Below are 22531 nucleotides of genomic sequence, written 5' to 3'. Positions count from 1 at the left end.
CCTAGAAAAATATTTAGTTTTTTAGTTATTTCATCAGGATAAGAAAGATTTCAGGACTAAACTTCTTAACAATCGACATACCTATTTTTAGCCTCCCAACAATGCCATTTTTATACCCATTTCATATCTTATTGGCTGATAGTTTTATTTAATGAGTGCCATTATGCAGTTTGGAACTCTGAGGATGACATTTAAAAAAGGCTTTCCACAGTACTCTGCAGTCAGAGGTACTAAACTTCAGAAGTTCCTCTGGTATTGGCAGAGCAGTCTTGTAACTGGATTTGAGTGTTTTCATTTCTTATAAATGCCAAATTTGAGCAAATGATTTGGAAAAGCTTATGGAGAAAATAGAAGACTAAATCAGAATTCTTTCTTTCAAAAGGGTAAACCTCTGAAATTTGGAAAATAAGGAGATACCCATGGTAATACTTTCACTTCAGTTCCTGATTTAAATCTCCCCAAGGAATCCCTGTAAACAAAATGACTGTGAGGAAACAAACGTATTTCCTGTGGACTTCTTGGAAGTATTTCTGACATCAGATTATTATTTCAGGGATCAACATATCTGCCAAATGTTCACGAGTAGGGTATTTAAATAGGTATGGAGGGAGATGAATTCTTATTAGGCTTTTCTGCTGAAGGAGTGGTTCTGAAGTAGAGTAAGATACCTTGAAGTAGTTGGTTTCAATTCTTGTACAAGTAGAGCTTCAACACATCTCTGAAAGCTGAACTTCTCTGTCCAGACTCTGGTTTGCACATAACTAATTCAGGTAGTTTTTCAGCATCTCTTTATTTTATTCTTTCTTTTCACAAATCCAAGATTTCTTCTCTATCCAGCTGTGTAGTCACCTCCATTTCCCACTTCAGTAATGTATATATGCAAGTTTGTTTAAAACCCACAGAATTTCCTCTGCAATTATTCCTTTCTACCTGCAGTTATTCCTTACCAATACTCATTGCTTATGTTCTGATTTCTGCCTCTTCTCACCTCACTTCTTTGTATCATTGTGGTAGAAAGCGAGTCCTGCTGAATTTTATGTGGGAATTAAAGTGAGGCAAAATCCATTAGGTGAACTTCCAGGCCTCGGGAAGAAACTTTGTGGGGGCTCAGAGCCCTTCCTTTCCAGTCAGTCTTTGGCAATACTGGTATTTTCTCCTCTTCCAGCATTTCTTGAGTAATCTGGCTTCTGTTCCACTGTGGTAGGAAATTTCTGGGCAAGCACAGCTCGTGTTCCTGTGGTAACAGAGCTCCTGGGCTGCAGTGCTTTGTCCAGGAGTCTAATTCCCAGCACTGCTGTGTTTCTCAGGTTCTTACCATGAGGACGTGGCTGTAACATCCCTCTGTCCAGGGTTGCTCTTTTGCAACAGATTTTAAAATGAAAGCCTTGCTGTTTGGAGAACACAGTGCTTTTCCTTTCTGAGACTGCACATCAGGTTACATTAAAAACTCCCTTCCTTTGCTGAACAGATACCCAGAAAGTATTTGTCATCTTGTGTAACTATTCCTTTTCCAGCAGTTATGTGTACTAATGCTTCCAAATTTTTAATTTAGAAATCTGGAAAGCAAATGGCTAAGGAAAGTAATCTTCACCAAGATAACATCGCATCTCTTCACCAAGAGTTCCAGTGTCATTTTCCTGTTTTCTGTTCTTTATCTGCTTTTGGTAAACTTTGATTTCTTGTTCCTCTTTTAGCAGTCTTGTTAATCTTTTAACAGTCTGATTTCTAGTCTTGCAATCCACGTGTTTTTGGTGGTGTAGCATTGTTGCACCATCTTATTATTGCTTTTGGTGTTGCTTTACAGCCTGCTTTGCTAAGTTTGATGTATGATATCCCAAATGATGATAAAATCTGCATTAGCCTGATGATGCAAGCTCTGACCTAGTCTGGAAAAGTATTGATTCAAACGTGGTGTAACAGGGGTGTCTTTCCCCAGCTGAATTTGCCCATGATCTGCCCATTGCCCCCTCCTCAGGGGTGTGTAGGATACGTCAGGCAGGATCTATTAGTCAACTACTTCAGGCTCAGGTCTGACTCTGATGAACCTTCATCCCTGCCCAAAAGGCAAGAGCAGATTTTACTGACATGTGGCAGCCCTTCAGGTGATAAATGAAGTCCTTTTGGCAGCAGGACAGGTTGTCCCTGGATGGCTCTGTAAGTCAGGGTACTTAGAGGTAAGTAGGGCTGCCAAGCGGAGACGGTGCCATGTCAGCCCTAATAGTCCTCAGCCTGTTCCTGCAGGTCTGCCTGCCCAGCCTGGCTCTCACCTCCCCACAGCAGCACAGCCCACGAGCACAGAGGCTGTTCCATTCCTCATGGAGGGCAAAATGAGAAGCTGCATATTGCCTTGTCCTTTTTGGACCCAAGTACGTGCATGGGACTTCATAAAGTCCCAGGAATCTGAAGAGAAACGCTATTAATATACAAAAATGGGGATGTGGTAAATCCTTTCTGAATTTCGTTTGACTTGCTGTGGCACAGTTGTGAGTAGCTCAGCTGGCATTAGTTAAGTTTCTCTATAAACCACAGAGAGTGAAAATCAGGCCTGTTCAGGTTTGGTGGATGTTGTTCTTTAGCACGGCGTTTACTCTGGGCTTACTTTCAGGTTTCACTCTTTACATCAAAAATATATAGTTCTTTCCTGATGCAGTGAAAATGATACAAATCCCCAACTACATAAATTTATGCTCGATAAAACATGGCCCTCAGGGATATATGAACTATAGCTATGCAAATAAATAAAGAAATATAGCTCTTCATATAAATATGAAGCTTTTGTTTACGTGGGACTGATGCATTAGAGGCTCTCACTTCCTTTAATTATTTTTATTGCTTAGATGAGCTGATCATTTCAACAATTTTAAATCTCATCCATTCTGTTGAATTAATTAAATTTGCAATTTCCATGATGATGAAGGTGAACCGTTAGTTCTTGAGTGAATTAAAATAAACCATCAAGAAACCGAATAAACCAGTGATATAACATGATTTCATACTTAATGTAAAAGCAAATTTAATGAGTATTATAAAATAACAGCTTCAGTGTTCAAGCTCAGCTGTGGCTGCAGAAAGTAGCTGACTAGTGAAGTGCAACAACTGAAAACAGAAGGTGGTTTTGCAGTTGCTATTTGTGAAATTAAATGTACTGGAACGGGACTGAAGCAGGCAAGAACACACAAGGAACAAACATCGTGGGGTTTGTTGCAGCTGGTTCTTCTGCAGGGTCTCTTATTCTCAGCAGTTTTTGTTGTTGCTGTGCATTTCACTCCTTTTAGCTGGTGAAGTTTTGAATACATGGTTGATGATTAAGAGGAAAAGGCTGAAAGTTTTAAACTTCTGATGTTGTAAGAATTTGAGGGGAAGAGCTGCTGGCAGCCCTAAAAGTGAGTGGAATATCAAAAAAAAAACCCAATAGTTCACAGACTGTAAGTTCTTCAGTGCTAATCAATGTGTCAGTAATTTTCAACATGTAACATGTGAAGCAGATAATGTGGCCTGAGTGCACCAGCAAAGAAGGGTGGAGGCAGCTTCATTGGGTGTCACAGCTTTTGTCTCTGTTTCCCTCGCGGCATAATCCTTTTACTCTGGTAAAAGTGGCATTGCCACTTTAGGTTTTGCTCTTCTGGGTTACTGTGAAGCATAGAAATGTCTTTGAGCATAGACAATGCCCGTGCTCTTTGCCATGCTGCGTTAATTCCCTTTCCTTTTAATGGAGCACGAGGTTATTCGAGCTGGAGGGAAGCACTGCTGGTTGTAATATCCCTGATAACTGTGGCAGCACCCAGAACAGACTGAGGAAATGAGGGTCTGCTAGGATTTGCCACAAATTCTGTCATTTGCTTTCCTCACAAAGTATATGCCTAATTTGCACCAAAATAGGGGATGATAAAGTATAAATCAAGTGTGAACCAGCCCTTGAAGCATTTTCCATGCTGGCTTAGAGCTGGGTTTGTACGTTTCCTTAAATGCATGAAAATTCTTTTCACACTGCGTCCGGGTTCTTTTAAACATCTTCTCTTTCCGTAAAGTCTGTTCTGCTTTTGCAGCCACTCATTTTAAATGTAAAATAGAGTAATCCACAGAAACGGGGAAGTGGGATTTAAACACCTCTCTTGAGGAACCTGCTGCAGGGGGGGAGCACTCGGGTGGCTGCTGCACTTCCCATCTGTATTTTCATCTCTTTTTTTTTGTTTTGTTTTGCTTTCTGTATGTGCTTTCTGGAAGGAAGAGTTTCATAATTGCATTGCTGACTTCAAGTAAATAAGCTGGATTGAAATGAATTGCTCTCTCTTTGCACACACAGGCTGGATCTTTGAGAACTTACTTTTTTTTTTGTTGTTTGAAAGCTTTGTTTATTATGAATCTGCAACCACGTGTTATGCATAGGGATAGACATCATGACTCCCAGCTAAACCACAAATATGTAATTTTCCTCTGGACCCTTTCCTCCAAAAACAGAGATCTCTACTACTTCAGCTAAACTAAGCTTTTTCTTTCAGTCAAGCCAGTACAGACAATTTAGAGCATTTTTAGGGGATATTGTAAGTTCTGCTCCCTTTGCTTTTGCAGACAGTGCTGCTGATGGTCTTGTAGGTGGATTCTGCTCTAGTTCTTGGATTGATTCCCAAATACTGTGAACCTTTACTTGAGTTGGGGGTGAAAAAACCCCAAACCTGAACAGAAAAAGGGTTGCAGAATATTCAGTAGCCTGGATGGGTGTCACTGTTTGGACAGCATTAGTGCAGCTCCTGCATGGGAGGTAAAACTGCTGTGGGGTGCTTTCCATGATAACCCAACTGCAGCCTCGGCATTCCTGGCTCTGGGCTCAGTTCTGTGGGACACTTCTGTCTCAACCTGTTTCCTTTTCCAAGAAAAAGTAGGGAGTTACCATTCAGGCTGCATTTGTTTCTCATGCAGCCTAAATCTGCCCGTTTGGAGTGTTTGGCATCCCAAGCCAGGGAGGGTGAGCTGTCAGCTGGTACATTCCTGCTTCTGGAAAAGGTCCCTCCAAGGAGGAAGTGTGTGCCTGTCTGGGGCACCTCGGAGCTGATCCCACTCTTACCCCTCCTCATTTCTCTGTGTCATGCAGAAAAGGATAAATTCAGCAATGGGACAAGTGAGAGGGAAAGGAGGAAGGGTGGCACAAGTGGAGAGGAGGAGGAAGCGCTCGAGTGAGGGAATGGGGCAATGCTGGGGGTGTGAGCTGGGAGCAGCAAGAGGCAAAAGGAAGGGCTCCTGACTTTGGCCCATGGATCATGTTTTGACTTAGGTGATCATAAAGTAGGAGTGGAGCTCTGGAAGCTCACTGTGGAATGTCTTAGCTCCTTTTCCAAAGGGGTAGAAAGCCAGGAAGCTCATTAGGAGAGGGAATTTGTGGGGCTACTCCCATCTGCCCAGACATCTTGCTTTACTTACATGTCCTGTCCCCTGTGAAAAATCATGGAATCATGTGGGTTGGAAGGGATCTCTGTAAGTTATCCAGTCCCAACCCCCTGCTCAAGCCATGCCCAGTAAAATTAGATTACTGAGGGCTCATCCTGCTGAGTTTGGAGGCTGTCCAGGAAAGGAGATTGCACAGCCCCTCTAGGTGCTACTGCAGTTTTTGACCACATTGCTGTCCACAAAAATAAATAAATATAGAAATAAAAGTGTCTTTGTGCCTAGCTGGGATTTTGCATGCTCCAGCATGTGTCTGTGGCCTCTTATCTTGCCATTTGCACCCCGGAGAACAGTTTCATTCTCCAAAGTCTTTCCTGTTGATCAGCCAACAAGGTCCTGGAAGGAAAAGTGAATATTCCTGAATATAGCTGCATCCCTGTTAGGATGTTTCTGTTCTTTTCCTAAAATTACATCTGCTTTCATGTTTAAGTATTGTGACATAAAACTCTTAGGAATGCAGCTTTTCTTTGGTTGCAAGGTGTGCATTTGGAAGTGCATTTTATATGCTGGCCTTGTGCTTGTCATGTCACATGGAGAAATCCCTTTCCCTCTTGCCTTTTGCATTTCCTGTGCAACTTCTGCATCCTTCTAGCAAGTGTTTCAGGAGTCCTTTAGGATTTTTCTTGCTCCTTGAAACCTTTGCCTTTAAAAAGTCACAAAGTCCCTTTTCATCCTGGTTTTGATGCTCTGCTGCTGGGAGTATCTATCGAAGCCATGGCATTCCAAAGGATGCAGGCTGGGCCTGCTTGGCTTTCCACATGCTGCACCCTGGCACACAGTGAATGCTCTGACCCTGCAAATGCCACCAACCTCCATCCCTGGCAGTGGATAAATAGCTCCTAATTGCTCAGTTCAGACTGGGTTTTTTCAGATCTAGGCACTGAAGACTTTCCTACTCCTACAAAACTGCTGATCCAGGCTTTTTTTTTTTTTCTCAGTTGAGAGGGGTTTAATGATACCTCTCTCCTCCCAGTCACCTTCTAAATTTGGAAGTTCTTTTTTTAGTGGCTTCACCGGAGTGTTAGTATTCTCATGGACTGCCCATGGGAATGTGCTTCTAATTTTAGTTTGTCCTCTGCATGTCTGTCTCCTTTAAATACATCCAGCTTCTCATTCCAGCCACACTGGGCCAAGCATGACACTCTGCTCCTGATACTCGTGTCTTGAGGATGTTCTGGTAAATTGTATTGTAATCAAATCCACAGCTTCTGCCCTTGTGCTGCACAGCAGTGAGTAGCACTCATGTATCAGCAACTGTACCATCCAAATAGTGCTGTTTAATTCATGTGTTTGTCATGCATCTATTTGTCAGGTGACCTTGAGAGCTATTCAATTTATATTTGATCTGGTGTTATTGCTGGGATTGTGTGGAATTTGACTGTTCAGCCTTGCCGGGAAGGACTCGGCTGATGGTCTAAAACCATAATTGCTGCTGAGTGGCTTGCAGCTATCTGCTGCAGGAGATATATTTTGGGAGTTCCTGGATGTGCTAAATGAGAGGAATATTTAGAAAGAGATTTCACCAGCACTAGTAGTCTGGTTTTGAGAATACAGACTGGCTTCAGCTCCCTCCTGCAGCTTTTCCACCCAAGTTTATGTGGGTTGTCACTGAGTTAATTACAGTCTTACAAATGGTCCCACGGGACAGGACAAACTCTCTAATTTCCATTTATTGTGAGGCTGTGATTAAAAGACAATGGCAGCTTCTCATCATAAGCCTCAAGTTTGTCATCTATTAAGTTAATATGCATTCCCTGCTTTCTGTAAAACAAACACATTGAATCATTTGGGATCCTCGTTCACTCGTAAACTTGCACGTTAGGGAAATGACAGTAATTTAGAGTTGCCTTCAGTTGTGGGGGCGTGACTTCCTGTGGCAGTTAATTGATGGAGGGGGAAGGCATGTTCACTCTGAAAATAATCCAGATGGTGTTGAGCCCAGCCCAGTGGAGAGAGATGCAGTGGGGTTATTATGGAAACACTCTGTCTGGGCACAGCACTTGGAATCGCTCGGGCTCTGTGAAGTTACTGAAAGCTCCTATGAATGGGGTTGATCTCTGGGATGATCCCGTTGCTCACAGTCGGGATTAATGTTTGTGAAAGAGAGCACCAAGGACAGAAGTGGCACTATAATTATGCTTTAGGTCTGTCCCATCCATTTTAGGTCTCTTTCCTCAAAGCTGGTAGCACAAAATTTGGGGACCTGATCCTGGGAAAGTGGCTTTAAGCCCTATTTTCCTGCACAGATATAAAAACCCCCTCAGATAAAGGAAGGGAGAAGCTAAATTTACAGTGGGGCTGTATAACATAAGAAAGTAATAGGCTAATTCCACAAAATATAGAATTTTCTTTGAAGTTGACTTTATTGTCCTAGAAGTAACTTTTTTGGCTGGAGCAGGTCGAGGGCCTGCAAATGCTGCCATCACTTCAGAATAAAGCTTTTTCTGATCTCTGAGGACTTCTGGGCATTACTGCATAATTAAGAAATGATTTAGAGGTTATGTTGACATGGTATAAAAGGTGGTGCCTACTGTGATTCAGTGAATGGGGTGGTTGTACTGCATAAAGGTCTTCAGAAAATGAGCTCAAACCTGCTTGTCTCATGTTTTTAACCACGTCCCTGAGAGGTGTGACTACTTTTATATTGCATTTTTATGGGTTTTCAACTTCTCCATCTCACAGAAAAGAGGATGCAAGGCATGATCTTCGCTGCCAATCTGGGGCATTTGAAGATCACACAAAGATAATGATTAAATGAGGGACTGGCAGTAGGAGTTACATTTGGTGGAGCACTTCCAGCACAGTGGTAATTAATGTTAAACTTCCCACGTAGGAAGTGGAATCTTAGGTCTGGCTGCCTATAAAAGCTGCCCAGCTTAATCAAAAGCTGATTTATTTTTAAACTGATGTAGCTATTTCTTTGTGGCCACCTACTGCTCCGTAAACTGGGTAATTGGTTCAGTTTAAATTAGCTGATGCTTTGTTTTAAGCTGAATTAAGAGAGCATAAACTTTGGTTTTATGGCAGCATAATAACATAAACTGGAGCATTTTTCTCTTGTAGACAAAGGTCTTCACAAGTAATATTTGTAATGCTCACTCCACAGCCTGCAGTAAAAAATAAGGGCAAATAAAGTTCCTTTGTGTATTCTGTTGTCATCTTCCCACAGGAAGGGATGGCAAGAATTCCCTGGAACAACTTCATTTGAAAGTAAATTAAAGTTTCCATTTTATGGGTTATTTATTCCAGTTTGAGGTAAAACGAACTTTATAGCTTTATAGTTACTTATTGTTTACAAGGTCTTAAGTGTAATTTTTGTGAAAAACCAGCTTTTTCTGAACTCCTGTATTTTCAGGAGATCAGCCTGACAGCAATGATAATTTTGACATGTAGAGGTATATATTGAAAGGCTACATTCAGCCTGTTTTATGCAGTGTCTCACATATATTTAAGGGCAGAGCCTACAAGAGAGGGTTTTCATCCTCTGTTTGGCAGTGGGATGGCTCTGGGAATCTGGAATTGAGGCAAATCCAATGATGACACTGGGAGCTGAATGAGACAAAACACAATTACTTGTGTTTTCTGTCCCCCCAGCACAGGACTGTTTTAGCAGTGAAATTTATTGTTGTGGTTTTCTCTCCAAACCCACGTTCTTGTATGGAAATTCTTGCTGGAAATGGAAAGTTCAGCCTCATGGAAGTACAGGTTTGGTTCTTTGTTCTAGCTGGAAATGAAGACAGTGGGTCAAACTGGAGTTGTGTGTAGGTCCTGCCCAACAGATGGAGTCCATATGGAAAGGACTTCTGCAAATGTTTACGTGTGTTTATCAGTGTGAGTGGATTTGTTTCAGATTTTTGTGCTGCTCGGGTTCTCAGAGTGGTTAAGTGCCTTGGAACAGCCAAGTGGAATTCTTTCTGTGGCCATTTGTATCACAGCTGGGGGAAATGAAATCCTTAATAATTAAGGATTGCAGTCCATTAAAGAGCAAAAAAGACCAGCTTGCTCTGTGACATTACATGGTCATTTATTAAGTTCCTCATTAAGGTAGGTCGTTTACAAACATCTTTTTTACCATAATTTATTGATGATGCTCCACCAGAGTGACTGGGGGACTCTTCTAAATGGGTCCTAGAAAAATTTTCAGTTGAAGTTCAGTTGAAGTATATTTTCTTCACAACAGAAAATGCCTGTATAGTCACAAATTTGAAAGCAGTTCCTTTAGCAAAATGAGTATTTGCATTTTAAATCAGTGTTGGGTGTGGGTTTGGATTTCTCCTTTTTGTTCTTACAGCCTGAAAATTATTTTTTACTGTTATTAGTGAAGTTTAAAATTCTCTGCATCTTGAGGGGAAGAAATGGGCAGGAATGTCAGGTTTTCAGTCAAGCATCAGAGACAGGGAGGAGTGCATCATGTTTATTGTAGGTTCACTAACTGAATTAGGATAAATACATCATCTAACAAACTATAGAGTTGGTTCTTCAGCCCTGCTGCATTTCCATGGTGTTGCAAAGTCAGTGGAATATAATGACCTGAATAATAATTTTAGGGAAAAGGATTGATGCTTTAGTTGTCTCCAGCTGCCAGAATGCCCTGTTTTAAAACTTGAAGGTCCTGGTTCTCATAAAGCATCGAGAGACCAAAAAACAATGACTGTACATATAAATACTACATTTTCAGTATTACCCCTTGGTCAAATCAATATTTCAGGGTAATTACAAATATGCTTTGTTAGGATAGTTAAGTAGGAGTGGTCACTGAATTCAAAGCATACAAAACTTGGAGTATCACTCAGTTATTAAAAAAATTTGAGTATCCAACATAAACATCAGTAAAGACCATCTTTGTATCTTTTCTTATTTCTTTAGGTTATCACAGTTCTGATCAACTTTTAAATGAAGAATTTTACTAAGTTATCTTGAATACACAGTCATTCCCTTTTGGTTTTACCTGATGGTCTATAATAAACTAATGAAAAGGTTTTAAAATTGAAAAAAAAAAATAAAAGGCCAAGAATTAAAAGCTTTAGGAAATTTAACTACAGACTGAAAGGTTTAGTTTAAGTTTGCTGGAAGTGATTGTAACTCAATAAAAGTGCCTTAAATATGGTGCTGATTACTTTGCCAACATTGTCTAAGGCTGCTCCTGGGTGAGAGGTTCCTTTCCTGTGGTACCTCTTGGGTTGTGCCATAGGATTGCAATCTTCTGCTTTCCTTTTTGTTTAAAATATTTAGAGTAGGGCAGCTTTGTTTTCATAAGCTGATGCCTTTAAATACCTTGGGGCTTGGTCCTCATGGAAGGGGAGCACTTAAAAAATAACCACACCTAGTTCTCTGAGTGGTCATTATAGAAATTGTGTGTCTGTGTTTTGTGTGTTTTAACAGAGGAAAGCCAAGAAGGGAGGCTGTGTCCTCCCAGTATCCAATTTTGTAGGCATGTAGGTCCCAATATTATTTATATAAATCTGTTCCCAGAGTTTGCCAGCACTGTAAATATCAAAAGGGACAAGGTCTAACTCCCTCCATTAAAGTCCAGTGTGCAGCTTTCTGAGCCAGTAAATTTTAATTGATGTAACATCTCTGTCTTACAACTTGTCCTTTTATTAGTTAACACTCCATGAAATTCTTATGTCTTTACAATTCTTGTGTCTTTATCCCTCTTCTTCAGTGTTCTGATGAATGTTAAAATGGTTAAAAATTGTTAGTGCTTAAAGCATCAACACTGGCAGCTGAGACATCAGTTTGCTCTTAGCAAAAATTTGTGTCATCCTTCCTTTTAATCCATGCAGTTATCCTCATAAGGCTTAATCTGATGACATTTGTAAAGGCTTTTTGTTGCATTGTAAAAAACCTTGTTAAACTTACAAAATCAGGGGTTTGGCTGCAAAGAGGAGTTGGCTCAACCTGAAAACACAGGATTTCCAGTAAATGCCGTGGTTATGTATTAAATGAAGCCATGAAGATACAGGTGTACATTTTAGTCCCCTGCTCTTCTCTTCAACAACTCCATACAATTTTGCTGGTTTCACCCATGAATAGTTAAAGAGGTGTATCTCCAGCTGTTCCTTTTAACTTCAGGGATCTGGGATACGATTCCACAGTCCCACTCTGGGCATGTGTGCACACATAAATGCACACACACCTGTTTTACAGGGACTGAAAAGCCACAAAAACCTGCTGGTTAAAGAAATAAGTGTCAGTTACTACAGCTGCTCTCCCCGGAGTCTCCTGACACAGAATTATATGTTTTGGGATACATGTTGGGTTTGTATTCTTTTTTTTTTTGTTTTATTTGAGGTGTTCTATTTTTAAAGTCTATCAGATAGTCCTCACCCTGCAGGAATGAAACAAGAGTCTCATCATGACAAAAGAACTGAGAATTTGGGGTCATCTGCTTTGACATGTACCTGGACTCAGCCTCCCTGCAAAATTGAATCTTTTATCTACTTTGACAAATGATTTTTTATTTTCTGTGTAGCAAGAGTCTTTTACCAACGTGAACAGTTTGGCAGACTAACTTCTCCACATGCAGTAGACTTGAGGGACTTTAATGAAGGCAGAGAATGTAAATATTCCTGGCATTTAATCAGAATACAGACATTTATTGTGTGAGGGCCTTCACGGGGGAGGGTTTTGGTCACAAATAAATATTTCTGCAATATATGGCATTTTGTTCATGGTAGTCAACACTTGCTGTTGCAGTGCCTCGGGGACAAAGGCAGTCTTTCCAAATATTAAATTGCCTAATTATTTTTCCCATCATTTTTTATTATACCAATTCAGATGCAAATGAATAGGATTTTTTTCTCAAGTTGTTGGCCCTAAATAACCATGAATTTGCACTGTAATAAAAAAGTTGTGTATCTTCTGAATGAATTTGGAAGCTCTGTAGTTTTGATTCACTGTTGCTGAATACAGGCCACCTGTTAATGGCATACACAGCCCTGCTGACTTGCATAAAGTCATTTAATGGCAGTAAATCTTGCAGGATGCCACTGGTTTTTGTTTAACAGAGCATGGGGAGGGTTATTTTCTTAGATGTGCAAAATATTACTTCATGTTTAGTGTTTATCCCATACCTACTGGCAGGCAGGTACCAATTCACAGAAACCCCAAAGTTAAATTAAGTCATTCCATTAAGTTCCTTCCATTAACTAATTAAGTTCATTTTGGAAAGGTTGGGGTTTTTTTTCTGATAAGAGGGGTCTATGCAAGATCTTCATAAACACTGTAATACACTTTTGGAAGTGAACATGGAGGGTTAGCACATCTGTCCCTTTTTCACTCTTTTTGCAGCAAGGCAGGAACTTAAAGAAATAATTTGCATATTTTAGCAAATGTGACATAAACTTTTGGGACTTTGAAACCCATTTTAAATCTCTACTGCTGATGAATGACCCCTGTAACTTCCTAAGACATCAGATTTCATAGAGTGACAGCATTAGTGCTTCTAGGGGTCCAGAGATCTTAATCTGTAGTGCCAAAGGGAAAATGAGGGCCTTTACCATTAGCTGGTTTTAATTATCCTTAAATAATTTGTCTTTGTAACATGTTCCCAAATTTAGCAAAATGACCATTGCAGCAATTTCACACAAACAAGTATTTTAGGCAGTAGTTTGATATGGTTAAATATCTTTATCCTGGAGAATTTCTCTCTTACTTTATCTATTGTTTGACTTGACTCCTTACCTGGAAGAATTTGATTTGCTTTGAAAGTATGTGGAATACTACTATTTTGTTGTGGGTTTTTTTTTTCTTTAACTGCAGAAATTCAGAAAGGAGATAATAAGGTTGCTTGGCCATTATATCAACTGTTTTCTGTGGAATAGACACAAAATACTACAGTTTAGGACAAAAAGTCAAGTAATGGACATCAGTTTACTTTTCAGTCAGATTGGAGCTCGCCCACACTAATAGCTCAGTACAAAGATAAAAAAGCTAATGGGAGTTCTCCCTAAAACTATTATATGAAATTATTCAAAATTATAAATTATGACTTTTGCAGAGTGGTGATTGGAAAGTAATTCAGATGAAAATCAGTCAGGGATATTCCTGATGTTTCCTGAGCTTACAGTACTTCTCCAGAAGAAAGAGCTGCATGCTCCCTGGATTCCTGTCAGGCATTTCAAATGGTTTGCTGAAGAGCAACCAACAAAGTTGTGTGAGGGTGTTAAACACCTTCCCTGGAACCCACTGAAGGAGAGTGACCACAGGGCTACAGAAGGGAGAAGGGAAAAGAATGACCCCATTGTCCTTCCTGCCCCATCGTGTGTTTGTTCCCTACAGCACTGAGGGAACAACTCCAGTTCAGAATGATTAGATCTAACTGTCTAACTTTTCAAAAAAGGTAAATTGAACTGTTACTACTGAGGAAGGTTTTGTGACTCTGGGGAAATAGGAATGGCAGTGTGAGTTCCTGATGGGAGCTCTTATCCTGGGTGGATAATCTGTGTAATTGCTGCCTTTTGCTTTGTCCTGCCCGAATCCTGCCTGCTACATGTGCTGGATTTGCCCCTGTGCTCTTGTGCAGCCTTTCCTCTGGATTCTCTGCCTTGTCTGCACCAGGGATTCTTCTCCTCTGCCCTTGCTTATTTGGGGTTTTCACCTTGTAGATTTACTGGCATAACCCTGTGTCTGAACTGACCAAAGGAGCCAACAGAAGCCCTTGCCAAAAGGCGGTTTTGCTCTTCCCTGGCTGCCTCAGCCTGTTTTCCTTTCCAAAAACAATCAGGGGCATGTGATCTTGATTCAGAGAAGGATTTGTTCCATCTCACTTCTGTGATTCAGGCATTTGGGAGGAAAGGGAAAGACAGAATATGATCCTTGAGGAAGATATCCCCACGGACGTGTCAGACTCGAGTTTGGCTAGTAAGGAATTAGCCTCGCCAGGCTGAGAAAAACATCATCCATCTCAAATCACAGGCCTTTCTTAGTCAGAAGGGATGGAGCCATGGTTCTGTGGGACCCTGAACCAAGAGCCCTCTTCTAGAAAAGGATGTGACAAAGCAAGAGCACCTTCTGCTTCAGAAAACCCCTTCACACGGTGCCATCCTGGGCTGCTCAGTAACAGATGGCCCTATTCAAGACAAAATTCGTCCTCTTGGCTCTAATTTTGTTATTCAAGCTCAAGCTAAGACTCTCTGGGTTTAAAACCAAAGTTTCATTTCTGAATTTTAGCATGTAGCACTTTGATTCAATTTGCTAAAGCCCTTTCAAAAATCTGGGTTGTTTTGCCCGCTTTGGAGGTCTTTGAAAACAGTGAGGAGCAAATACTCTGCGTCACCAGAAGTCTTTGGTAGTTCTCACTATCCATACCTGATATGGGAAATCAAATATCATGTTCCATTCTGCCTGTGTGACTAGAATGCTGTTAGTGAGCAGTGGGGTTTTTTGGGGGGGGGAAGAATGGTGGCTTGCACTTCACAAAAACATCGACTAATCTAGACTACAGAACCAGCCAAAACCACAAATTCTGATTTAGACCTACTTGGCTCCTCTGAATCATCACGAGCTCTGGGCACTGAGTCAGGCAAGAGCTGGTTTTCTCTTCAGTATTGTGTAAACACAAGATGTTTCCCTGGGCTAAATATTATTAAGTTAAAAAGTCATGTTTATTTGATCATATTTTTAAAAAAATGTCATGTATTGTATAAAAACAAGATTAATACATGGAGTTACCATCTGGGGAGATCTGGAAATCCTTTTCTTTTACACTTTGTTCATCAGATCAATTTTGAACACAGATCAGTTTTAGATTAACCTGATTTTTTTATTTGGTTCTATAAATGATACTTATTTGAATCAAACTACTGACAAAGCTTCCTGTATCAGCTTTGGAAATTGCAATTTCATTTAAAGTAATTAAGAAAAACTACAGGACTTAATTCACAGTTGTACCACGATGTGATGTGAATTCTAAAAATTCAAAAATGAAGGCTGCAGCTGGCTAGGCCATTTTCAGGGAAAACTTTAGATCTGGGCACACAGGTGTATGTAAACATGACACGGGGCTGTAGCAGAATTATAATCCTCTTTTCCCTCTCAAAATCAACCACAGGCATCACAGACATGAAAAAGGTGACTGGTGTTTATCTTTTCTCCCCTCCTTTTCCACAGTGCGGCTCCATGACAGCATATCAGAAGAAGGATTCCATTACTTAGTCTTTGACTTGTAAGTATGTGTTTTGCCTATTTTTAGCAAGTTTGGGGATGTGGTATTTCAACTTTGAGATGCAAAGACAAGTTTTGCATCTCGAGTAGCATGGTCTTGGTGGACAAATAGCTAAACAGCTAAAAAGACAGTAACATTTGGTTATTTGCATGTGCAAGAACTCATTTGCATGTCCCTGTAAGGATTCTGTATTAAAAACTATTAAAAAATGTACCCTTGAAGTGGATTTTAATGTAAAATGTAGGTATGTAAGTAAAAGTTGCATGATACCTGCCAAAGCTAAGCACACTACCACTCAGAAAAGACAATTTGCTGCAAGCCAGTTGTCTGTAAAAGAAACATTAAAAAAACCCAGAGCAATATATGATTTAACAGATAAAACCACCTGTCTTAGGTGGCTCTCTTAGGCCTGCCATGGTTTTGCTGGTTAGAATGAGAATACATTTTTACCCCAGAAATGTGAAATAGCTCATTTCTAAGCATCCAAACAGAATTATTTGCATTCAGCATGGCTGAGTGAGAACCTGGATCTTCCACAAGAAATTGTGTGCTTTCATGTTCAGGTTACATTCTGGTTTATATCCTCACTTAATTGTTTTGGGAGAAATCTGTAAAGACTTCTCTGAGACTAGATTTCAGACTAGAAATACACAACATTACAATACAAAATACTAAATTGTCTGCAGTGAAGACATTCAGGAATCAAATCCTAACAGGAGTTTATATCTGACTTATGTGTATCCCAGGTAAGTGCTGTGACTGTTGCCTGGGAAATGGCTCCAGGGCACAACACACACACACTTGTTCTCTGACACGAACTGGGGTTTGTCCTGCTTTTTTTTTTTCCTTAAGGGTTACAAAGGAAATCTTTCTATGTGGAACTGGAAAAATGTCCTTAGTCCCCAACATTTCTAAGAAGTGCATGCAGAATTCTTAGTTCTAGGGACAATATCCCTTTGACAAACTGGTGGCTTTTTAATTTTCTTGCTGTACTGCTCCAAACTGTGGCCCACTGCAATTGCAGTTAGTCCACGTCTGCCTTAACTCATTGTGTAGTGCCAGACTTGTCTCAGGGGATTGTGACTGCCATGTGAACTAGAACATTTGAACAACTTCACAGTTGTAGATACCAGTATCTATATCTTGATAGTAACAGAACAAATAGGAGCCTGTATTCTGCAATAAAAAATTAATACCTAACCCGAAGATACTGTCTTGGCAGAAAACTAGATCCTGCAGGAAGCATTCTGGAACTGCCTGGAACTTCCTTTGTTTCCCTGTCAGGACAAACATAGGAACAGGCTCAAACATGAATATAAAGCCTTTATGTTTTGTTTGTGGTTTTAAGGGAAAAATTATTTCTTTTACAACAAAGAAAACATCTAAATGGTAAAGGCAGTAACTTTGCAGACTGATTGTTGTCTTTGGAGAAGCAACAGGTTGCATTCCTGAAGAACTTTTGCCAAATGACAAAAAATGCCTGTTGACAGCTAATTTTTCACATTCAGACTAAGAAATCATTGCTTTAATGCTCACTAATACTGTTTATTAGTAAGATTCCATCTTTTAGTGCAGTTACAAATACGTGGGTTGGTGCCTTGTTGCAGTGTACATAAAGGAGCTGCCACGATAAAAAGGTACCATTTGCACTTTTGGAACGTGAAGGCCCAGTACCTGCTTTTCTTTCTTTAATTTTTATTCCACAGGAGCCTGGCTGTGGTGTAACACTGTCACTCCACCCACACGTGCCACCATGGCATTTTCTTAATGATTTCTTTCAGACTGTGTGGGATTCAGTGCCACTGTTTCTTTAGAAATTTCTCTTAGACTGCATCCCACGTAAGAAAGTAGAGAAGAAGACTGCCTTTTCTGTGGATAGAAAAAAACCAGTTGTTGTCACCTTCTGGTTTGAATTTCTAATAATCTCTTTGGGATAAGTGCCACAGAGGTGTCTGCACTCTGAAAGAAAGGCCTGTTGCTTCACTTGTGTACCTCAGGGATTGCTGTACTTTTATCTGGAGAAAAAACAGTGTTTGAGGTGTTCTGTTCCGGGCCTGCATTTGTGTGAACAGTTGTAGCATCAAGTGGGAAGGTGGAATTCTCTTAAAATCCACGTGGGAAATGGACATTGGACAATGAACTTCATGGATTTAATGATGGACTTCATGAAGTTTTTGCTCCTCTTCCCTCACTGGTCAAGGCACCCGCAGTCAGGATTTACATCTGTCAGCCCATTTCGGTTGCAAAGCACGAGTGAGACTGTCTTCAGCCTTAATGATATTAGATGAGTTCAAATCCAATCAATTCTGTCAGTATTAATTGCTGGATCTGAATGGAAACAGCTGTAGCACTTGAAGACTCTCTTGTGCAAGTCAATGAGATCCTCTGTGTTCAGTGTCTCACATTTTAATGCACTTGATGAAATGCAACAGTTGGTACATTAAGAATCCTGGCATTGCTTTTGGATTCCAAGTGGAGGGCCTGGACCATGTAAAATAAACAAAAAATACAAAAAAAATAGCCTAATTGCAAAACAGTGTTTGCCTTGGGTAAGTGCCTGAACATCTCTTTTTCAGAAGTAGAAAGGCCACAGGTAAATGTAAAAATTCTGTGGCCACCGTAGTTTTGTAAGTTTGCTTCCTTGCACCTTAAAGCAATTCAAGAAATCAGAAACGTAAGCTAGGAGGAAACCATGCCAGTGTGGTCATCAGCAGAGCCTGTTTTAGCTGTCTTTGCTAATTTGTGTGTTCCTTTTAATTATTCTCTTATATTTGTAACTATGAAATGCTGCAGTTTTTCCAGAAGACATGCCTGGTGCCTTGGTGTTCCTGCAGGTTGCTTGTACCTCTTCTGTTTAAACAAACCCACGTGGTTTAGATGTTGCCACTTCAGTCTGCTCTTCAGAAAAATCACAAAAGAACCTTTGGAATTTGTGAGAACCAGGGGCTTTTAGTTTGTACCCTGAAAGTTCCTAGAGCTCATATCAGGAATGTCCTGTCATGAAATACAACCTCACTGGAGGCAATAATATAGATATGGAAATTCCACAACCTCTTGGAGCAACAAGTGCTTAGTAATAAATAATTATAGTAACAACCAAGGAGGAAAAGTGCATTAGTGCCAGTCCATTATTCCTTCCCTCCTTCTGGCCATTTAGCTCTTCTGAGAGTTATTCCTAAAGTATCCTTTGGATACAGAGCACAGGAATTGTTGACTGCTTGTTTGATTGTCACAGTGCAATTCAACTGCTCTGTTCTTGCTTTTATCTTTTCCTCATTTAACAATGGTTCTGAATACCAAGCAAATGTTTAGTGTCAGCAAGTGGGATTTCATATCCCCTTCTTTCCTCCGTGCTACAGAAAAACAAGCGTCAATTTGAGATTCTCTCCCACTGAAAGGCACTTTGATGACTAAAGCTTTTTGTTTTCTCTTTTGCCTTGGATCAAAAATAAGTGTTTTAGGAAAGAGTAAGATCAAAGGATACTTTGTTTTTTTCATTCATCGAGAATTGAGAATTATTCCTCTTTACCAGAACCGTGGCAGACAAATATATATGCAAAAAGGAGATATGAGAGACTGTCAAAATATGCATCAATCAAACATTTTGTGTTACAGCAACCAAAACCAGTTTCTGGAAGGTAGAAGACAAAAAGAAAGAGAATACAAATTAGGTGACAAGGTATTTTACCTCCTCCAGATTTTACTGCAGGCTTTTGTACTAAATAGTGTTCTGGTCTCTACCTTCAGAGTCAGTAGGGTGTAAAGTCAGAGAATGGATGGTATAACCCACATGTAACTGAAAACATGGAAATAAAGTTTTCCAACTGGCCTTCTCAAAGAAAGGAGCGATGCTGCTGGTTGAGCAGGTCCTTTCTGTCATCATCTAACGTGACTGAGAGCTGGGATCCTCCTCGAAGTGTTAGTGCAGCAGTTTGCAAATGAATGTTACAGTTGGGAAGGTTCCAAGCATGCTCACTTTTAACTTTCTAATACTATTAAATTTAATTGTGTTCAGTAGTAATTGTGTTCATCATAGTACAGATTTTTAAACATCTTAAAGTCTCTTGTAGCCCACTCAAGCTTTTACTTTTGGGAATGTATTGAGAGTATAATGTGCTAATATCTGCATTCCTAACCAGTAATGAAATACAAACATAGATCTCACCTAGGAATTATTTTGGTTCAGTAGATGAAGGCTTGGGAAAGCAGGAATTGCAGGAGTTTGTGCACCCAGTGTGGTGAGGCTGTGTTTAGGTGCTCTGGTTACCCTGGGCATGTGGGTACTCCAGGCTGTAGGAATTGTCAAAGTTTACATCTATTTTCGACTGCTCATTACAGCACTGATATATATGAAGAATTGCATTTGACTGTGAAAGTATGCCAGCATATTCCATGGAAGAGAAATGTCACGGGAGGGGTCTTCCTGTTCCATGAGTCCACTCTTGTCCACACAGGCAGACAAGTTTTATGATTTTATTTAAAAGCTCATTGATCTTCATCTTAAAAATAGAGCACTAAAACCTGTTTAATTACACCAACTTTATGACTGATAGAAAACTTCTGATTTTAACCTTATTTTTACTCATAGCTGTTGCCCATTTATGTATTATTGTACCAGAATCGTCCCTTACAACTCTCCTTTATGGCAAGCCTGGTTTATGCTCATCTTCAGTATTTATTTTCTATAACAACACAGTTTTATTTCCTTTTAACCACTTCCTACCATTAAAGCACTGGTGGTACAATGAAATCCTGAGTATGCAATGATGCACAGTTGCTTCTGTTAGTGATCCTTGGATCATACAGCTCTTCCCTCATCCTATTAATGCCTCTTAAGTTATTTTAAGTGGCACTTTGACTAAACTATTCCTACTTTCTGGACAAAGATAACTGAATATTTTCTAGGAAAAAAATCTGCCATTAAATTGTTTAAGGAACTCTGCTTCTACTGATACTTTCCCTCCAACTCAGCAATCCTCTTTCTAGTCAAAGCACAAAAAGATAGCCCTTCTGGCACCTGAGTACACCTCTGAGTTCCTGCACCTCTTGCATTTCTGTGCGAATATTTTGGTTATTCCTCTCTGACTTCTCCCTGTCAAGTTAATTTTCATACATGAAATCTCCTTTTTCCCATCTTGCTTTTTGTAACAGAGTCACTGGAGGTGAATTGTTCGAAGATATAGTTGCAAGAGAATATTATAGTGAAGCAGATGCCAGGTAAGTCATTTGTTTTTCTTATGTTGCCTTTGATAGTTCTAGGATAGTTCCTTAAATATCTCCTGGTGTTTGGCATCAGTTTCCCTAGCACAGTCTGGGAGACTCTAGAATTTCCCCTGGAGTTCTCCTAGACTTGGAAGGGCACAGTTTGGCATTTTGAGCTCACGACTGCGGGATGGAGAACTCACGTGAAGTCTTGATGTCTGCTGATCTGAAAAAGCCAAAATTGCACCTCAGTTTGTTAAAATCTTTGGAAATTGGTGAAGTTGTTAAAACATTACCCTCTTTTCTCCTCTGCAAACTGGGCATACCAGTTCAGTTATCTCACCCATGGATTCTTACATTTGCTGATCTGAGTTCGAAATACAAGAATTTTACATTAAATATCATTTTTTGTTCCCAGTCCAGAATCGCTGATTTCCTTTTCCTACTTAAACATTTTTGTTGTGTTTCATCAATAAGCAATTATACTGTGCATCTCATAGTCTGAGCTCAAATATGAAATCTCTAGCAATTTTCTGCAAGTGCTTGTTGAAAAACTTGAAGAATAAGTAGACAATTATCATAATTTCCATGCTAACATAAAGTATCAGGGCCACTTTTCCATCTCAGAATCTGTTTGCCCTCATATAAGAATAAATCTTAAATATTCCCATGTAATTATGAATCTTCCACGTTGTGGTCAATTACTTCAATATAGGTTCTACCACTACACTCTTCACAGAAACTAATCTCAGAGTAGATTTAAACAATCCTCACCTTTTGATGTGGTTTTAGTCACACCCCACCACTGACACTTATTTAGCTCACATAATTTTAAATGATGCCTTTCCATTTGGAATTATTCAGCAGGTGACAGGAAAGGATTAAGTGTTCCTGACAACAGTGGTGGGATAATGATGAGCAGACAAGAAGTTATTCTGAACATTAGGAAGCTTTCCCTGGTTTTGCCCTTATTACCTCTGTAAGAATGGTAGAAACATCATTGCTTCCAGCATTTAAATGTAGAACAACACACAGCTGTAGAACAGAAGACAGAATTAGTGGTTTAGGTGGGGTCAAAGGAGAGGAGCTATGTTAAAAAAAATTTCCAATTATTTTTTCCTGCTATGATTCAAGCAAAAATTCTAATATTGATGCCAAAGGCCAGTCTGTGGTGTCCTTGTGTGATTTTAAGGTACTTGGGTTTTAAAAGGAAAAATTGCAATGATGATTTTTGCTGTTGTAGAATTATGACATATTGGAAGGGGCTGGGCATATATATATATATATATATATATATATATATATATGATATATATGTGTGCATTTTATATATGCAGTTAAAACTTGACCAAAGAAGTGAAATATCTAGTTATGATGCATCTCTGTATTTTATATATTTATATATATATATGTTTGTATGTATATATATATATATCTATATCTGTAGTGTGTATGTGTGTGTGTAACCCTGTAGAAATAGTGAATGTCCTATCCTAGGATGTAACACTGGTCTGCTCCTGCAAGCCCTTCCTCACACCAGTAGTCAGTACTCACACAAACAGCCCAGGTCAGTGAGTTGGGAACTACTTGCCTAAGGAAGGGTTTTCAGGCTTGGGCTCCAGTTACTGATTTATGACCATTCCTTCTGAATTCCATGGTCAAAACGTTTTGGATGAGCAGTATCAAATCCTCAGCTCTTGACTGTTATAGATTACTTATCAT

At 39.8% G+C, this 22531-nt stretch overlaps 1 protein-coding gene across 22 annotated transcripts in view; it reads left to right on the top strand.

Moving 5' to 3' along the window:
- The window catches only part of CAMK2D (calcium/calmodulin dependent protein kinase II delta), a 115978-nt gene that overhangs the window by 48232 nt on the left and 45215 nt on the right, over positions 1–22531 (top strand). For all 22 annotated transcript variants that reach the window (XM_064653862.1, XM_064653854.1, XM_064653864.1 and 19 more), the window contains 2 exons: positions 15553–15607; positions 20759–20824. In XM_064653862.1, the coding sequence (XP_064509932.1) occupies positions 15553–15607; positions 20759–20824 (121 nt within the window). The remainder of the gene's footprint in view (positions 1–15552; positions 15608–20758; positions 20825–22531) is intronic.

The sequence above is a fragment of the Pseudopipra pipra genome, chromosome 4 (genome assembly GCF_036250125.1).
Source record: "Pseudopipra pipra isolate bDixPip1 chromosome 4, bDixPip1.hap1, whole genome shotgun sequence".
NCBI lineage: Eukaryota > Metazoa > Chordata > Aves > Passeriformes > Pipridae > Pseudopipra > Pseudopipra pipra.
Note: the sequence above shows the minus strand (reverse complement) of the source record. Positions and strands in the feature narration are given on the sequence as shown.